The sequence below is a fragment of the Berkeleyomyces rouxiae genome (genome assembly GCF_048999995.1).
Source record: "Berkeleyomyces rouxiae strain 22BRR77 chromosome Unknown BrBRR77_ptg000004l, whole genome shotgun sequence".
Lineage (NCBI taxonomy): Eukaryota > Fungi > Ascomycota > Sordariomycetes > Microascales > Ceratocystidaceae > Berkeleyomyces > Berkeleyomyces rouxiae.
In genome coordinates this window covers 3084735-3098043 of record NW_027396494.1, presented here as the reverse complement: position 1 = coordinate 3098043, position 13309 = coordinate 3084735, and the positions used below count along the sequence as shown (strand labels likewise).

At 46.5% G+C, this 13309-nt stretch overlaps 3 protein-coding genes across 3 annotated transcripts; 1 reads left to right on the top strand and 2 right to left on the bottom strand.

Moving 5' to 3' along the window:
• Positions 1-2746: 2746 nt before the first annotated feature.
• BROUX77_005123 (uncharacterized protein) lies at positions 2747-3790 on the bottom strand (the record flags this gene model as incomplete). The annotated part of the gene is made up of 1 exon (XM_073749962.1): positions 2747-3790. One exon carries the CDS (start codon positions 3788-3790, stop codon positions 2747-2749), a length of 1044 nt encoding a protein of 347 aa, XP_073605580.1.
• Positions 3791-7658: 3868 nt separating this feature from the next.
• Positions 7659-9007, bottom strand: BROUX77_005122 (uncharacterized protein; the record flags this gene model as incomplete). The annotated part of the gene is made up of 3 exons (XM_073749961.1): positions 7659-8547; positions 8629-8688; positions 8766-9007. The coding sequence occupies 3 exons, from the start codon at positions 9005-9007 to the stop codon at positions 7659-7661; spliced, it is 1191 nt and encodes a 396-aa protein (XP_073605579.1).
• A 2094-nt stretch (positions 9008-11101) lies between these two features.
• Positions 11102-13294, top strand: BROUX77_005121 (uncharacterized protein; the record flags this gene model as incomplete). The annotated part of the gene is made up of 1 exon (XM_073749960.1): positions 11102-13294. The coding sequence occupies one exon, from the start codon at positions 11102-11104 to the stop codon at positions 13292-13294; it is 2193 nt and encodes a 730-aa protein (XP_073605578.1).
• Between the last annotated feature and the right edge of the window lie 15 nt (positions 13295-13309).

Sequence of the window (13309 nt, the reverse complement as noted above, 5' to 3'; positions counted from 1 at the left end):
CCCTAAAACCCTAAAACCCTAAAACCTAAAACCCTAAAACCCTAAAACCCAAAAACCCTAAACCTAAAACCTAAAAACCCTAAACCCTAAAACCCTAAAACCCTAAACCCTAAAACCTAAACCCAAACCCTAAAACCCTAAAACCTTTAAAACCCTAAACCTAAAACCCTAAAACCTAAAAACCCTAAACCAAAACCCTAAAACCCACAAAAACCCTAAAACCCTAAAACCCTAAAACCCTAAACCCTAACGAAACCCTAAAACCCTAACCCTAACCCTAAACACTAACCCTAAAACCCTAAACAAACCCTAAACCCTAAAACCCTAAAACCTAAAACCCTAAACCCTAAACAAAACCCTAAAACCCTAAAACCCTAAAACCCTAAACCCTAAAACCCTAAAACCTAAAACCCTAAAACCCTAAAACCCTAAAACCTAAAACCTAAACCCTCTAAACCCTAAACCCTAAAACCCTAACCTAAAACCTAACCCTAAACCCTAACACCCACCTATAACCTAAACCCTAAACCCTAACTAACCTAACCTATAACTAAAACCCAACCACCCAAAACCCTAAAACCCTAAAACCCAACAAAAAACCTATCCTAAAAACCCTAAAACCCCAAACCCTAAAACCCTAAAACCCTAAAACCCTAACCCTAACCCTAACCCTAAAACCCTAAAACCCAAAACCCTAACCCTAAAACCCTAAAACCCTAACCCTAACCCTATCCCTAACCCTAAAACCCTAAACCCTAAACCCTAAAACCCTAAAACCCTAACCAAACCCTAAAACCCTACCCTATATAAAACACTAAAAACACTAAACCCAAACTAAAACCCTAAACCCTAAACCCAAAACCCTAAAACCTAAAACCCTAAAACCTAAAACCCTAAAACCCTAAAACCCTAAAACCTAAACCCTAAAACCCAAAACCCTAACGACCCTAAAACCCTAAAACCCTAAAAACCCTAAAACCCTAAAACCCTAACCCCTAACCCTAAAACCCTAAAACCCTAAAACCCTAACCCTAAAACCCTAAAACCCTAAAACCCTAAAACCCTAACCCTAAAACCCTAAAACCCTAAAACCCTAAAACCCTAAAAACCCTAAACCCTAAAACCCTAAAACCCTAAAACCCTAAAACCCTAAAACCCTAAAACCCTAACCCTAAAACCCTAAACCCTAAAACCCTAAAACCCTAAAACCCTAAAACCCTAAAACCCTAAACCCTAAAACGAACCCTAAAACCCTAAAACCCTAAAACCCTAAAACCCTAAAACCCTAAAACCCTAAAACCCTAAAACCCTAAAACCCTAAAACCCTAAAACCCTAAAACCCTAAAACCCTAAAACCCTAAAACCCTAAAACCCTAAAACCCTAAAACCCTAAAACCCTAAAACCCTAAAACCCTAAAACCCTAAAACCCTAAAACCCTAAAACCCTAAAACCCTAAAACCCTAAAACCCTAAAACCCTAAAACCCTAAAACCCTAAAACCCTAAAACCCTAAAACCCTAAAACCCTAAAACCCTAAAACCCTAAAACCCTAAAACCCTAAAACCCTAAAACCCTAAAACCCTAAAACCCTAAAACCCTAAAACCCTAAAACCCTAAAACCCTAAAACCCTAAAACCCTAAAACCCTAAAACCCTAAAACCCTAAAACCCTAAAACCCTAAAACCCTAAAACCCTAAAACCCTAAAACCCTAAAACCCTAAAACCCTAAAACCCTAAAACCCTAAAACCCTAAAACCCTAAAACCCTAAAACCCTAAAACCCTAAACCCTAAAACCCTAAAACCCTAAAACCCTAAAACCCTAACCCTAAAACCCTAAAACCCTAAAACCCTAAAACCCTAAAACCCTAAAACCCTAACTAACGACCCTAACGAACTAAAACCCTAACGATAACGAGCGAAGAACCACGAGTTCTTCTCTGGTCATGCTATAAAGGGGGCCCCATGGAGCTTCTTCGTCGGGCACGGTCAACTCGATCCTATGATCCTGGCCAGGCCGGCGGGGAGGCATCTTTTTAGCAAATTGTGCGTCTGGATCAAACACCTTGACCTTGTCGTGCTCGATCCAAGCTGGGATCTTCTTTTTCCACTCTCTGGGGTTGGCTGGTACTCTATCTTTCTCCAAACGGGCCAAGGCTTTATTGATATCTTCGATTGAAGCTGCAAAAACCCGCAGCTTATCTCTCTTGGCGGCGCGGAAGAAGGTGCTCGCTCTGTTTATTCGTACCATGGTAGAGCGGAAGGTATGGTTTGTCGTCGCCTTTCCTCGAGCGACAATGCCGGATTTAAATCTAACTGTGTCGGCTTCACAGTCTATCCTTGCCCCTTGTTTCTTGAGCCATGGGTATCCGATCAGGATGTCTTCGGCTAATTTTGGTACTACCCACGCCACATGTTTTTCTATGTGGCCCGATATGTCAATTTTAAACACGGCTAGTCGGTCAACCGTGACGGTACTCTTTGAATTAAATGGTACCAGCGTTCTGGGACGCGAACTGAAAAGCGTATCAAGTTTCCATTTCTTTACAAGGTCACTGCTGATCATAGAGGGGGAAGCGCTACCGGTGTCAATCAATGCAATCACGGGACAAGTGTTGTTGATCACTGCATCTAATTGAATTGATGTGTTGGTAATAGATCTATTCAACTCTTCCCATTCCTTCACAGCAGCCTTGTCGTCTTTGAAAACCTGCTTGGGCCTCTGACCACGACTTGGGGCAGAGGCGATCAGTTTCCCGAGTCCTCCTCGGCGGTCTCGTAATATTCTTCGCCCTCTTCTTCGAGTACAGGAGGAGGGAGGTTCGTGGCTGCGCGAACACTCTGTTGTACCGGGGGGCGGGCACGCTCGAATGGGCAGTTAGGGGACATGTGGCCACCAGCGCCACAACGGAGGCACAGTCCTCTGGCTCTTCGTGACTGGAGTTCTTCCTTGGAGACCCACTTGGCACGACGGGGGGCACTGTTATGGGTGGGCGCCCAGTCCATGGCATCAGGGGAGTGTTGTGCCGGGACATTGCGGAACTGGGACGTCCGGGCAGGGTTCCTCGGAGGGTGGGCATGCCGACACTCGTCGAGTTTTTGCCAGGCATTAAGCACCTGTTGTGCGTATTGTTCGTAGGTTGGGGGGTCTGGGAAACCAGCCAGGGCAGACATCACTTGCCCGGGGAGGGTGCGCCTCAGATTCATTATGCGCTCTTCGTGGCTCAGTCTATAGCAGCCAGCGATCTGCATCAACCGACTGACCCGAGCCAAATGTTCCGGAGCAGAGGCACCTCGGCATTTGAGGGTGTGCAGCTCCAAGAGTGCACGACGGGAAGCTGAGGTGTCCTCGAAGCAGCTGTCCAAGAATTCCAGGAACTTATCCACGTTCTCCAACGATGGATCGCGGCTCATGCGGGCAATGTAGGTCTGTGCCTGGAGCAAGGCATTGTCGGCTAACAGACCGTAACAGTGCAGAATGAACCCTCCTGCGCCGTTGAAGTGACTGTGGTCGTAGCGGTACTTCATCTCCACGTATGACCGGTACGTTGGGTAGAGATCAGGCCGCGTATGGTCATAACGGACCGGGCGGAGGTCGGAGGAGGTGTTTCGCACAACCACTGGGGTCGCGGGGGCGGAGTTGGGGAGTCCCTGCATTTCGTTATTGTGAGCCATTGTTGCTTCGTGGAAAACCTCTGGCTCACCGGGGACTTCTGGTAGTATGCTGTCTTCTCGGAAGCTGTGGTGGAAGGAAGAATCGTCGTCAGAGGGTGCAAAATAGTTTGGGGCCATAGGGTTTGGCCGCTGTGGATATTCAAATGGCAAAGTAAAAGAAAAGTAAAAATATATCTCGATCCCTCGTCGGGTCGGCGGTAAAGTAAAAAAAAAAGGAAAGATAAGAGTGACTTAAGGAAAAATAAAAAAAAAAAAAAAAGGAAAAGGGAAAGGGGGGTTTGAGAATTCGAGATGATGTTAAGGTGTGATTACGCTAAGCTGGATCTTCACAGAAAGGGACACAGAGGGACAAAGATCTCGAATTGAAGAACAAAACTAAACTCTCTAAATGGTGTAGAAACAATGCGACTATTTATCCTGTTGGAAAGGGAGGCAACCGACGATCGGCGGCGACGACAACTAGTTCCTCTAGGAAGTGCCGTTAGTCTTGGTTCTGGTCTGGCATTAGTTTTGCCGTACCAGCGCCGGACTAGTCCTTCGAGGATACGCCGTTAGTGTTGGTGTCGGGCTTCCGTCGGTCCTTAAGGGTGCAACCCCAACACACCCCGATGCCCACCACCCGTTGAGCTTCACTGCATGCGGACCACTGATCTACAGTGCAAGCAAATTATACAAATAAGCCCGTCAAGGCTAGGCTATCCTCTGGGTGTTTTTTCATTTCCTGCTTTCATCGTGTTCATGTCTGTGGCTTGACTGACGAGATCACTTCTCTCAACAGCAAGCATCCTGCGTTCGACCTTACTACACTTCAACTACTCATCGTCAACGTGGTTGGGGTATATCAATAAACTCACCAAAGTTTGTCCACTTTGCCAGTATGCTTGGCTTTCCCAGTTTAAATCGCCTGATTTCTTTAACTTAATTATCAGAATCACAGGCCCGATCACCACCACACGTCCGACGTCACTGCACCTCAACCGCTTGTTCCCTGCGGAATCCAATTATACCAATAGCCAGATCTTGCTCGGACTATTCCCTAGGTCTGTTTTTATTTTCGTGGTGCAGTGTCGTCATGTCGTCAAATCAATTTCGGCGTCTCCACCCCGTGCATACCCCGGGTCATCCCACCACGTTCGCCTTGACAGCACATGAGTTACTTTTCGCCTCTACATTTCAACTATACTGATAGTTTTCTCTCATTCCGTTGGTTTCCCGAGTCTAGTTTACTTTTCTTCTTGCAATGTCTCCGTCTTTCGAAATTGATTTTGGCATCACCACCACGTACACACCTCCGAACACCACCACACGTGTACCGTCAAAGCTCAACCAACTCTTGACGCCTCTGCAATCCAATTGGTTTTTCGTGTGTATTTCAGTTGGTTCATCCTCCGCGCCTGTTTTTATTTTCAACCTGCACACTCCCTGTTCCGCTAAACCAAACTTCGCATCTCAACGCCGCGCACACCTCCGAACATCACAACACGTTTGTCGTCACAGCTCAGCCGCCTCTTGTCCCCTCTGCAATTCAATTGTATTTCCGTCTGCACTTTAGTTTGTTCATTCTCGGAGCATAGACTTTCTTTCGTCGTGCATTCTCCCCGTCTTGTCAAGTCAATTTTCGTATCACCACCGCGTTCACTGCTTCGAACATCACGACACGTTTACCGTCACAGCACATCGACCACTTGTCGCCTAGAAAATCCAATTATACCGGCGTGTGTGTATCAAGCAGTTCATGCTCTGTGCCTAACCTTTCTTTTGTAATTTCAATCCTGTGTTGTTCGCAACTTGACTTCCGCATCACCACCCCGCTCACTACCCCGATCACCACAACACGTCTGCCTTCACTGCATCCCAATCACTTGTCACCTGCACAATCAAATTACACCGATATGCTCCCCCAAACCAGCTCATTCTCCGAGTATACTTTGCCCTCTTGCCTTATCACACGTCATGATTGTCACTTGCCTTGACCTCACATCCGCTGCTCAAAGGAGATATTCAATTCCGGCCACCACCCAACTCTCACCTGTGACACTTCACCAGCACCAATCTCAATCTCCAGCCTATACTCAATGTCCCTTTTGTATCTTGCGTCACATCTTGCTCTGTCTCTGTAACTATATCTGCTCAAACTCGGTGTTGTGATCTACCAATTGTCTTGTGTGCACTCCCATTTGTGTGATGTTCATTATGTCAGCCTTGTTCTCTTAACCCTACCCAATATTCATCAATGTGCAATGGCTACCAACAAGCCAAGCAAAAAACGAAGTCAACCAGTCTTCTAACTTTTCAAACAACCACCACACCTGCACCACGTCGTTCCAAAAAAAAAAAATATGAATACTACAGCAACCAGTCCAGTGGTTTATCTTCACTTTTAAACACCTTTTGTTCATTTTAATGCAGTTCTCGTGAGTGCATCGAGCTGTGAAGACAGCCAATTGCCTCGATCACTTCCAATACGAGTATGCTATTCTCTGATTCAGCGGATCCCTGTTACTTCCCCACTGTTTCCTGAGTTGCACAGCAGCTTTCTTCGTCGAATTCTTTTTTCAAACAACTTGGATTTTTTCTTGACTGACCACCCCATCCCGAATACTTTGTCACATTTTGTCGCAGTTGAACTTTCTTTGAAATCTTCAAACAGCCACCACAACTGCAAATATACTTCAAAAAAATCATGGTCTGTAATAGTTTGTCTCTTCAAGCCTCAGCTTCACTCTAATTCTCTTGTTTTCTTTTTTAATGTAGATCTCACCAGTGCATCCCAGTGCAAAGACACTCAATAGTTGCGACAGCTTCCAGGCCATGTCCACTAAAGCAACCACTGTAGCCACTGTAAATCGCTGTCGTGCCAGTCACATACAACTGATTTGGATTTTTTTTGCCAGCTTCAAAATGTATGTCTCAACAGGCTCTCACGATGCAGCCATTTCTGAGTCGTGCAATTCAGCAACTGGATGTGTGTCAAAAGTAAAAGGCAATTGTGTTGCACATCTGTTGCTATCCAGTTTTTAATAAACAAAGCAATTAATGGTGAGTGCACATACATGAAATAGTAGATGTATGGTTGATTGCGTTGATGTTAAACACCAAGTTGTTCAATCGTGATGTCGCAAAATCAGTGTGTGCGTCAAGTAAATGTGTGTGTGTAAGTGTGTCGCTGGGACTTGGACATTTACAAAGGCACTTGAACAAAAAAAAAAGAATCCCATACCAAGACATGGATACATGTCGATTGCCAGGTCTGCTCAGCAACAGGACCAGGAGACAAGATTTGTTTTTTTTCTGCAGGCAAATAGCCGAGCATAAACAAGCGGATCCAGCCAATCAGAGCTAGGCAGTTTTGAACGAAAGTTGGGTTTAAAAAAAAATGTAAAATGATGATCCCAAGACCATCACCATAACCCCTATCACGTGACTACACAACCCTACAACTTATCCTAAACACCGCAGACGACAAATATGATTAAAGGGAATGCCCTAATCTAACAGCCCCTTTATTCAGAAGTATAAGTAGCGCGCGGCTGTCCAGGAGGTAGCCATAAGTGATAGACCTTAATAGATAACTTCAACTTCATCCAAAGTGCCGTTCACCACATTCACTGCCTTTTGGAACCTACAAAAAAAGAATATTTGAAGTACCTTTAGTATGGAGTAATGGGGTAAAAGGTACATGGATTAAAAAAAAAGATTAGTATGTGAAAAAGCAGTTTTGTGTCAAAACTGGGCCAGGGCGGGTATATATATAAAAAGAAGAGAGAAAGTCGAACTGCAACATACACTAACGACAAACATCAGTTATGGGCAAGAGGGATAACTAACTGTGATGGCCCCATACAAGTTATATTCACACACGGGGCTGGTCAACTAGTTGTTTGTGTATTTACGCTCAAGTAATAGAGGAAGGCCTCGAAGTCAATATGTGCTAGATAGAGTACCACGCACTATGTACTGTTCCTCAATCAAAACGGACCAATGCTTAAACATCCATTCCCTGAAGTCTGCAGTTTTCGACGATGGTACGTCCTGGGAAAGTGTCCCTGTTAAAAGTGCACACTGGGAGGTTAAAGATACAGGGCGCTGTGGGATCGGCAGGTAAAATCTCGGGGGTGTACAGCTGCACCTTGTGGCGATCAAAACAGGTCGAGGGGCCGTGCATTATAGTATCCTTGGTGATGCCATACTTTTCAATAAGCTTGGTTACGAGCTTTGGATCCTCGTCGTCGCCAATTCGGAAAGCATAGCTGTAGTCAACACCGTCAACTGTGCCACAAGCTTTCGAGGCCTCATTGTTAGGGTTGTAGCAGCCACCAATGCTTCTGTAGACAAAAGCCTTCCGTCCTTGCAGTGCAAGAGCGATAGAACGGAGCTTCATGCTATCAATGATCCCCTTTTGCATGTTAGCTTGTGTGAAGTTTTGAGAGATACCTAAAAAGCCACCACCGGCTAAAATGGGGTTGATGCCAGAAGTTTCATTGTTGATCTCCGCATTAAGTGTATTATGAAGAGACGCTGAGATGGTGGATTGGTAATCTTGAACGGCAGTCGATATGCTTGATGCAAGGTCACTCCACTTGACAAAGAGATCTGGTTGCGCGGGGGGCTTAACCTGGCCGCCCAGGAAGTTGATAGCTCCTTTGGAAGCTGAAGCCGCCGGCTTCAAGGCGCCCGTGAATGGGACAACACTCAGGCCAAGAGTGATCATGGAAGTCAGTTCTTTAAAAGGGGTGGAATCGTCTGGGGGTCTGGGCCAGATATCGTTAATGATGGCGGGAACCTCGAGAGACATGATACTAGCGGCAAAGGATACGGCGGTGTTAAGAGCATTCATATAACTATTGTAGTTCTGGACTGCGACTAGCGCATACCTGGATTAATTCGTTAGCTGAATGTCTCAAATACTTTGACTCTATGGTAGAGTCTGCAACTTTGCCCTCGGGCATGCTTACCATCCAGGAAGGTCGACTGGAAGACAGGGCTGGCCAGCGTTGCAGAATTTGTCAAGCCCGCTGAAAGTTTATATGTTAGTCTATTGCTGTGGTAGAGACGTGGTCCCACCAATTTGATAATTACAAGTATTACTGACCAAAAGAAGTTGGGGGCTCCGAGAGAGGAAGCCAGACCCTGGACATTGTTGGTGGTGAGACTCTGCGCGGTGGTATTGAGAAAACCATCAACCTTCAGCTTGGTCCAAGTCGCCTCGTTCAGAGGCTCAGTAGAGCAAGAGTCGGCGCCGTCTCCATTGTTCTGGGGCAAGGCGATTGGATTTGCCGTAGCCGGGTTGAATAACGAGAGTGCGATCAGGAAGAATGATGCTTTGAAATGCATCGTGATGGTTGTGTTGAAAAAATAGCCAGCTAGTGAAACGAAGGGAAAGATTGCATCAAGCAATCCGGTAAATGAATGAATGGAGAAGCAATTTGAAAGATAGCAGAGAAAGAATCAGGAGCTCAGAGTGTGATGGTGGCGGTCGGTATTTATACACTTGTAAGTACTGTTCTCTTTCTTGCAACTAACTAGGCGTCAACATTGAGCAACAGGCTGCACGTTTGGGCACATGGACGTCATGGCGAGGTCCCATAGAGCTGGAGCAAAATGTAAATCCTATTACCGATTCTACGTAACTCCGCGTTACCCGGAAATCGGTGGCATAGGAGCATCAGCCAAGGCAATCTTCACGGCACATCGAGCAGTCCTGAGAAGATTCCATGAACAAGGTTATGCAACTCAACCAGGTAGACATGCAGATATTAGAATGCATACCACTTGTACAAGCATAGAGTGGCGTCCCAATCATATGAAGGGTTGCGAGCAAACATTGGATATTTGACTAGCTCGTTTGACAAGGCATCGACGCATGGTCCTCACTTAGACGTAAAGCCTCCGCATTTACAAGGCGTCAGGGTGTGGTGGATCTGTGATGAGAGCCACGAGCCGGGCCACGGGATGTTGTTAGCTTGTGCGTGTCTACAAAGTTGGATGAAACAAGTCTTGTTATTGACCGGATGATATAGGTAGTCAACTACATACTGGATGATCCACGTGCATCTAGGTGAATGCTTAAGTTGGACAAGCCTGCCCTTGTTTGAGAGGGGTTAGGGTTATACCACAACAACTACACAACTGCCAGTATTGGACACAATTTTGGTGTTTAGAATACTGGTAATAGCTACAGGTGCGGCGTTAACATCAATATCTCCAGCTGGCCATGGAGTACTTTTATTATTTTGATGGGAGATTAGGTGAGAGTGATTGGCGTGCTCGATATCAAGTCGTTTTGCTCTCCAATTGTCATTGGCTCCCGACAGCTCGCCCAATCCAGGCCAAGTTACATCCGTCCTTATTCCAACTGGAAGTTTTGCGTTTGGATTTCAAGCTGCAAAAGCTTAAAAGGCTTCAAAGACGCAACACCTAAGAGCACATGCTGGATGAGCAAACCCCGTTGATGAGTGGTGTTGCGGCCGTGGCTAAGGCAGCACGATCGTTTAGGGGTTTACGCAAAGCTCATTGACATACGAGTAACCGGTGTTTCATCTAACGGAGCCGGAAAAACCCCACTCCATTATGCCGGGAACCGACATCCTCGGTATCACCCAACTCCGGAGGCTTTTATAAGTATACATCTTCATAACTCGGGGAGAAAACACAAAATATCAAGGCCCTCATTCCGCCAGTAACTATCATGTCAAAATCAGGGGCACAATATACTGACTAAACACTACAGGAAAACCCCTTCCGCCTCATAACCCATACAAGAGAGGGGTAAGAACGGAAGACGGGGTGAAACTTAGATCTGTATATAGTTAGTTACTTACAGTAGTTACATCGTTATACGATTCACACATCTCACAGCCACGATATGGCAACTAAAAATAGTCCACCGTACATCTGGTACACTAAGCCATGACGAACCCCAAATCCAGCCTCCAAGCGTTGTCATACCGAATAGAACAAAGGAATGACAGCCGTGATTGTTGGCTAGCCATACTCCCAACCCTAACCCGTGAGGAGCCGTTCATCCACAGGTGCAAATAAACAATCTTCCAGTCCCACGGATCAAATTATTCAGGTTCTCATACTATCACTACGATTCGTCCAAAATGTTTATATTTCTTTTGTCCACGAGAATAATTACGCATACGTCATAACAGCAGCACCTGTCTAGGCCCTATGTTATGGGAGTTGGAGTTAGCCCTGGCCTAGCGGCTAGTCGCGGCTTTTCAATGTTTCACTGTCACGAGAACATCAACATCCCCAAATCAACGAGGAGATGGCATGTTTGCATTTGTATATCAACCAGAAACCTACCGTTGAATTTATCCACCCCATTAACACAACAAAACTGCCTATTAACGCCCTCAACTGTTTACAATATTATCTCATCACCAATCTACTTCTTACTCTCCTCAACTTTCACCAACTATGCGTTCTCTAAGAACCCATACGAAGCACTTGTCTCGCCAGCATAGATGGAAGTCGACGACTACCAATGCCGACTCACCCCGTCTTGTTCCCTCCATTAGCCCGATAACCTCTCTCATGATCGCCAATCGTGGCGAAATTGCTCTTCGTATTCATCGAACCGCCCAAAACCTTGGCATTCAGACTGCAACTCTTTACACTGATCCCGACGCCTCCTCACAGCATGCTGCCATAGGAACCTACTCTTTCAATCTTGGTCCAGCCAACGGCTATCTCGACGGCGAACGTATTATACGCATAGCCAAGGCCCACGGCATACAGGCATTGCACCCTGGGTACGGCTTCCTTTCTGAAAACCCAGCATTTGCCGCTCGTTGTGAACAAGAAGGCATTGTTTTCGTGGGCCCACCTGCTCAAGCCATGGCCGATATGGGCCACAAAGCCCGCAGCAAAGAAATCATGGAAGCATCCGGAGTGCCGTGTGTCCCGGGATATCACGGATCGGAGCAAGGAGAGGCCCAGTTGCTCGGCCATGCACGGCAAGTTGGCTTCCCAGTACTCTTGAAGAGCGTCCGTGGCGGTGGTGGCAAAGGGATGCGCATAGTCAAGCACGAGGGAGAATTCCTGTCTCAACTGCAAAGCGCCAGAGCTGAAGCAAATGCTAACTTTGGCGAGGGAGGCGAAGTTATGCTTGTGGAGCGGTACATCGAGCGACCTCGCCACGTCGAAGTCCAAGTATTTGCCGACAAGTACGGGAATTGTGTGGCCCTGGGCGAGCGCGATTGCAGTGTACAGAGACGCCACCAAAAGATTATCGAAGAGTCGCCTGCTCCACACCTTGATGCTTCAACGCGGGCGGATTTGTGGAACAAAGCTCGGACAGCTGCACTAGCTGTTGGCTATGTCGGTGCCGGAACCGTCGAGTTCATTCTTGACAAAGACTCTGGCCAGTTCTTTTTCATGGAAATGAACACTCGTCTGCAAGTAGAACATCCAGTGAGCGAGATGGTGACTGGCACTGATTTAGTGGAATGGCAGGTTCGAATTGCTTCTGGTGAAAAGTTACCCTTAACTCAGACCCAAATCGAGAACAACATTGCCGCGAGAGGCGTTGCTATTGAAGCCCGCATCTATGCTGAGAAACCCGAAGATGGATTCATGCCAGACTCTGGAAAGATTATACACTTGAAAACTCCTTCTACCAACGAGGATATCCGCATCGACGCAGGTTTTTGCCAAGGAGACATCGTCACGGAAGCCTATGATGGCATGATTGCCAAGTTGATTGTGCGCGCCGAGGACCGCAAGACTGCTTTGCGCATGTTAGAACGAGCTTTGGCCGAGTACGAAGTTGTTGGGCTCGGCACTAACATCGAATTTCTCAAAAGACTTTGCCAATCGCCAGCCTTTGTTGAGGGTGATGTCGAGACAGGATTCATCGGAAAACATCACCAAGAGTTATTTGCAGCCGTGCAATACAACGACGAAGTTTTTATACAAGGTGCCTTGGCTTTGATGCCTGTGCCACCTAACGCACCGCACGCGTCTTCAGATACAACACACGGAGAGAACCTGGGGTTTGGAGGCCCGGTTTGTCTCGAAAGCTCAAGCTCTGTTGGGACTAGGAGCTTCAGCTTCAAAGTCTTGGACCCCCGGAATGAGACTGACGTATCTTCCACAGTAACTCTCAACCAAGTAGGACACCAGACCTATGACGCCTACGTTAGGCTGACACAGAAAGGTCAAACTGAATCCCGCTCATACGCAAATCTTGTTGCTTCCTTGCATTCCACTTCCATCAATGCCTCCGACGTCACTACCTTATTTCCCTTACAAAGAATCAACAGCAGTGTCGTGACTGAAGCTTCGGATCCTAAGCAGACTAAGATATCTGTGTTCCAGCACGGATTCAAGTACGATCTCCAACTCATGAGTCCCACGTGGTTCGATGAGGCCCTGGGAATAAAGGAGCATAGTGGTAGCGTCACGGCCCCAATGCCGTGCAAAGTCCTTAAAGTTGAAGCTGAAGAAGGACAAAGTGTCAAGAAAGGCGATATGCTAGTCGTGATTGAGTCAATGAAGATGGAGACTGTAATCAAGGCTCCTCGAGACGGGGTCGTCAAGAAGTTGACACACCAGCCTGGTGATATTTGCAAGGCTGGCACTGTGCTAGTTGTGTTTGAAGATGAGTAGCAGAACGAGTAGTTA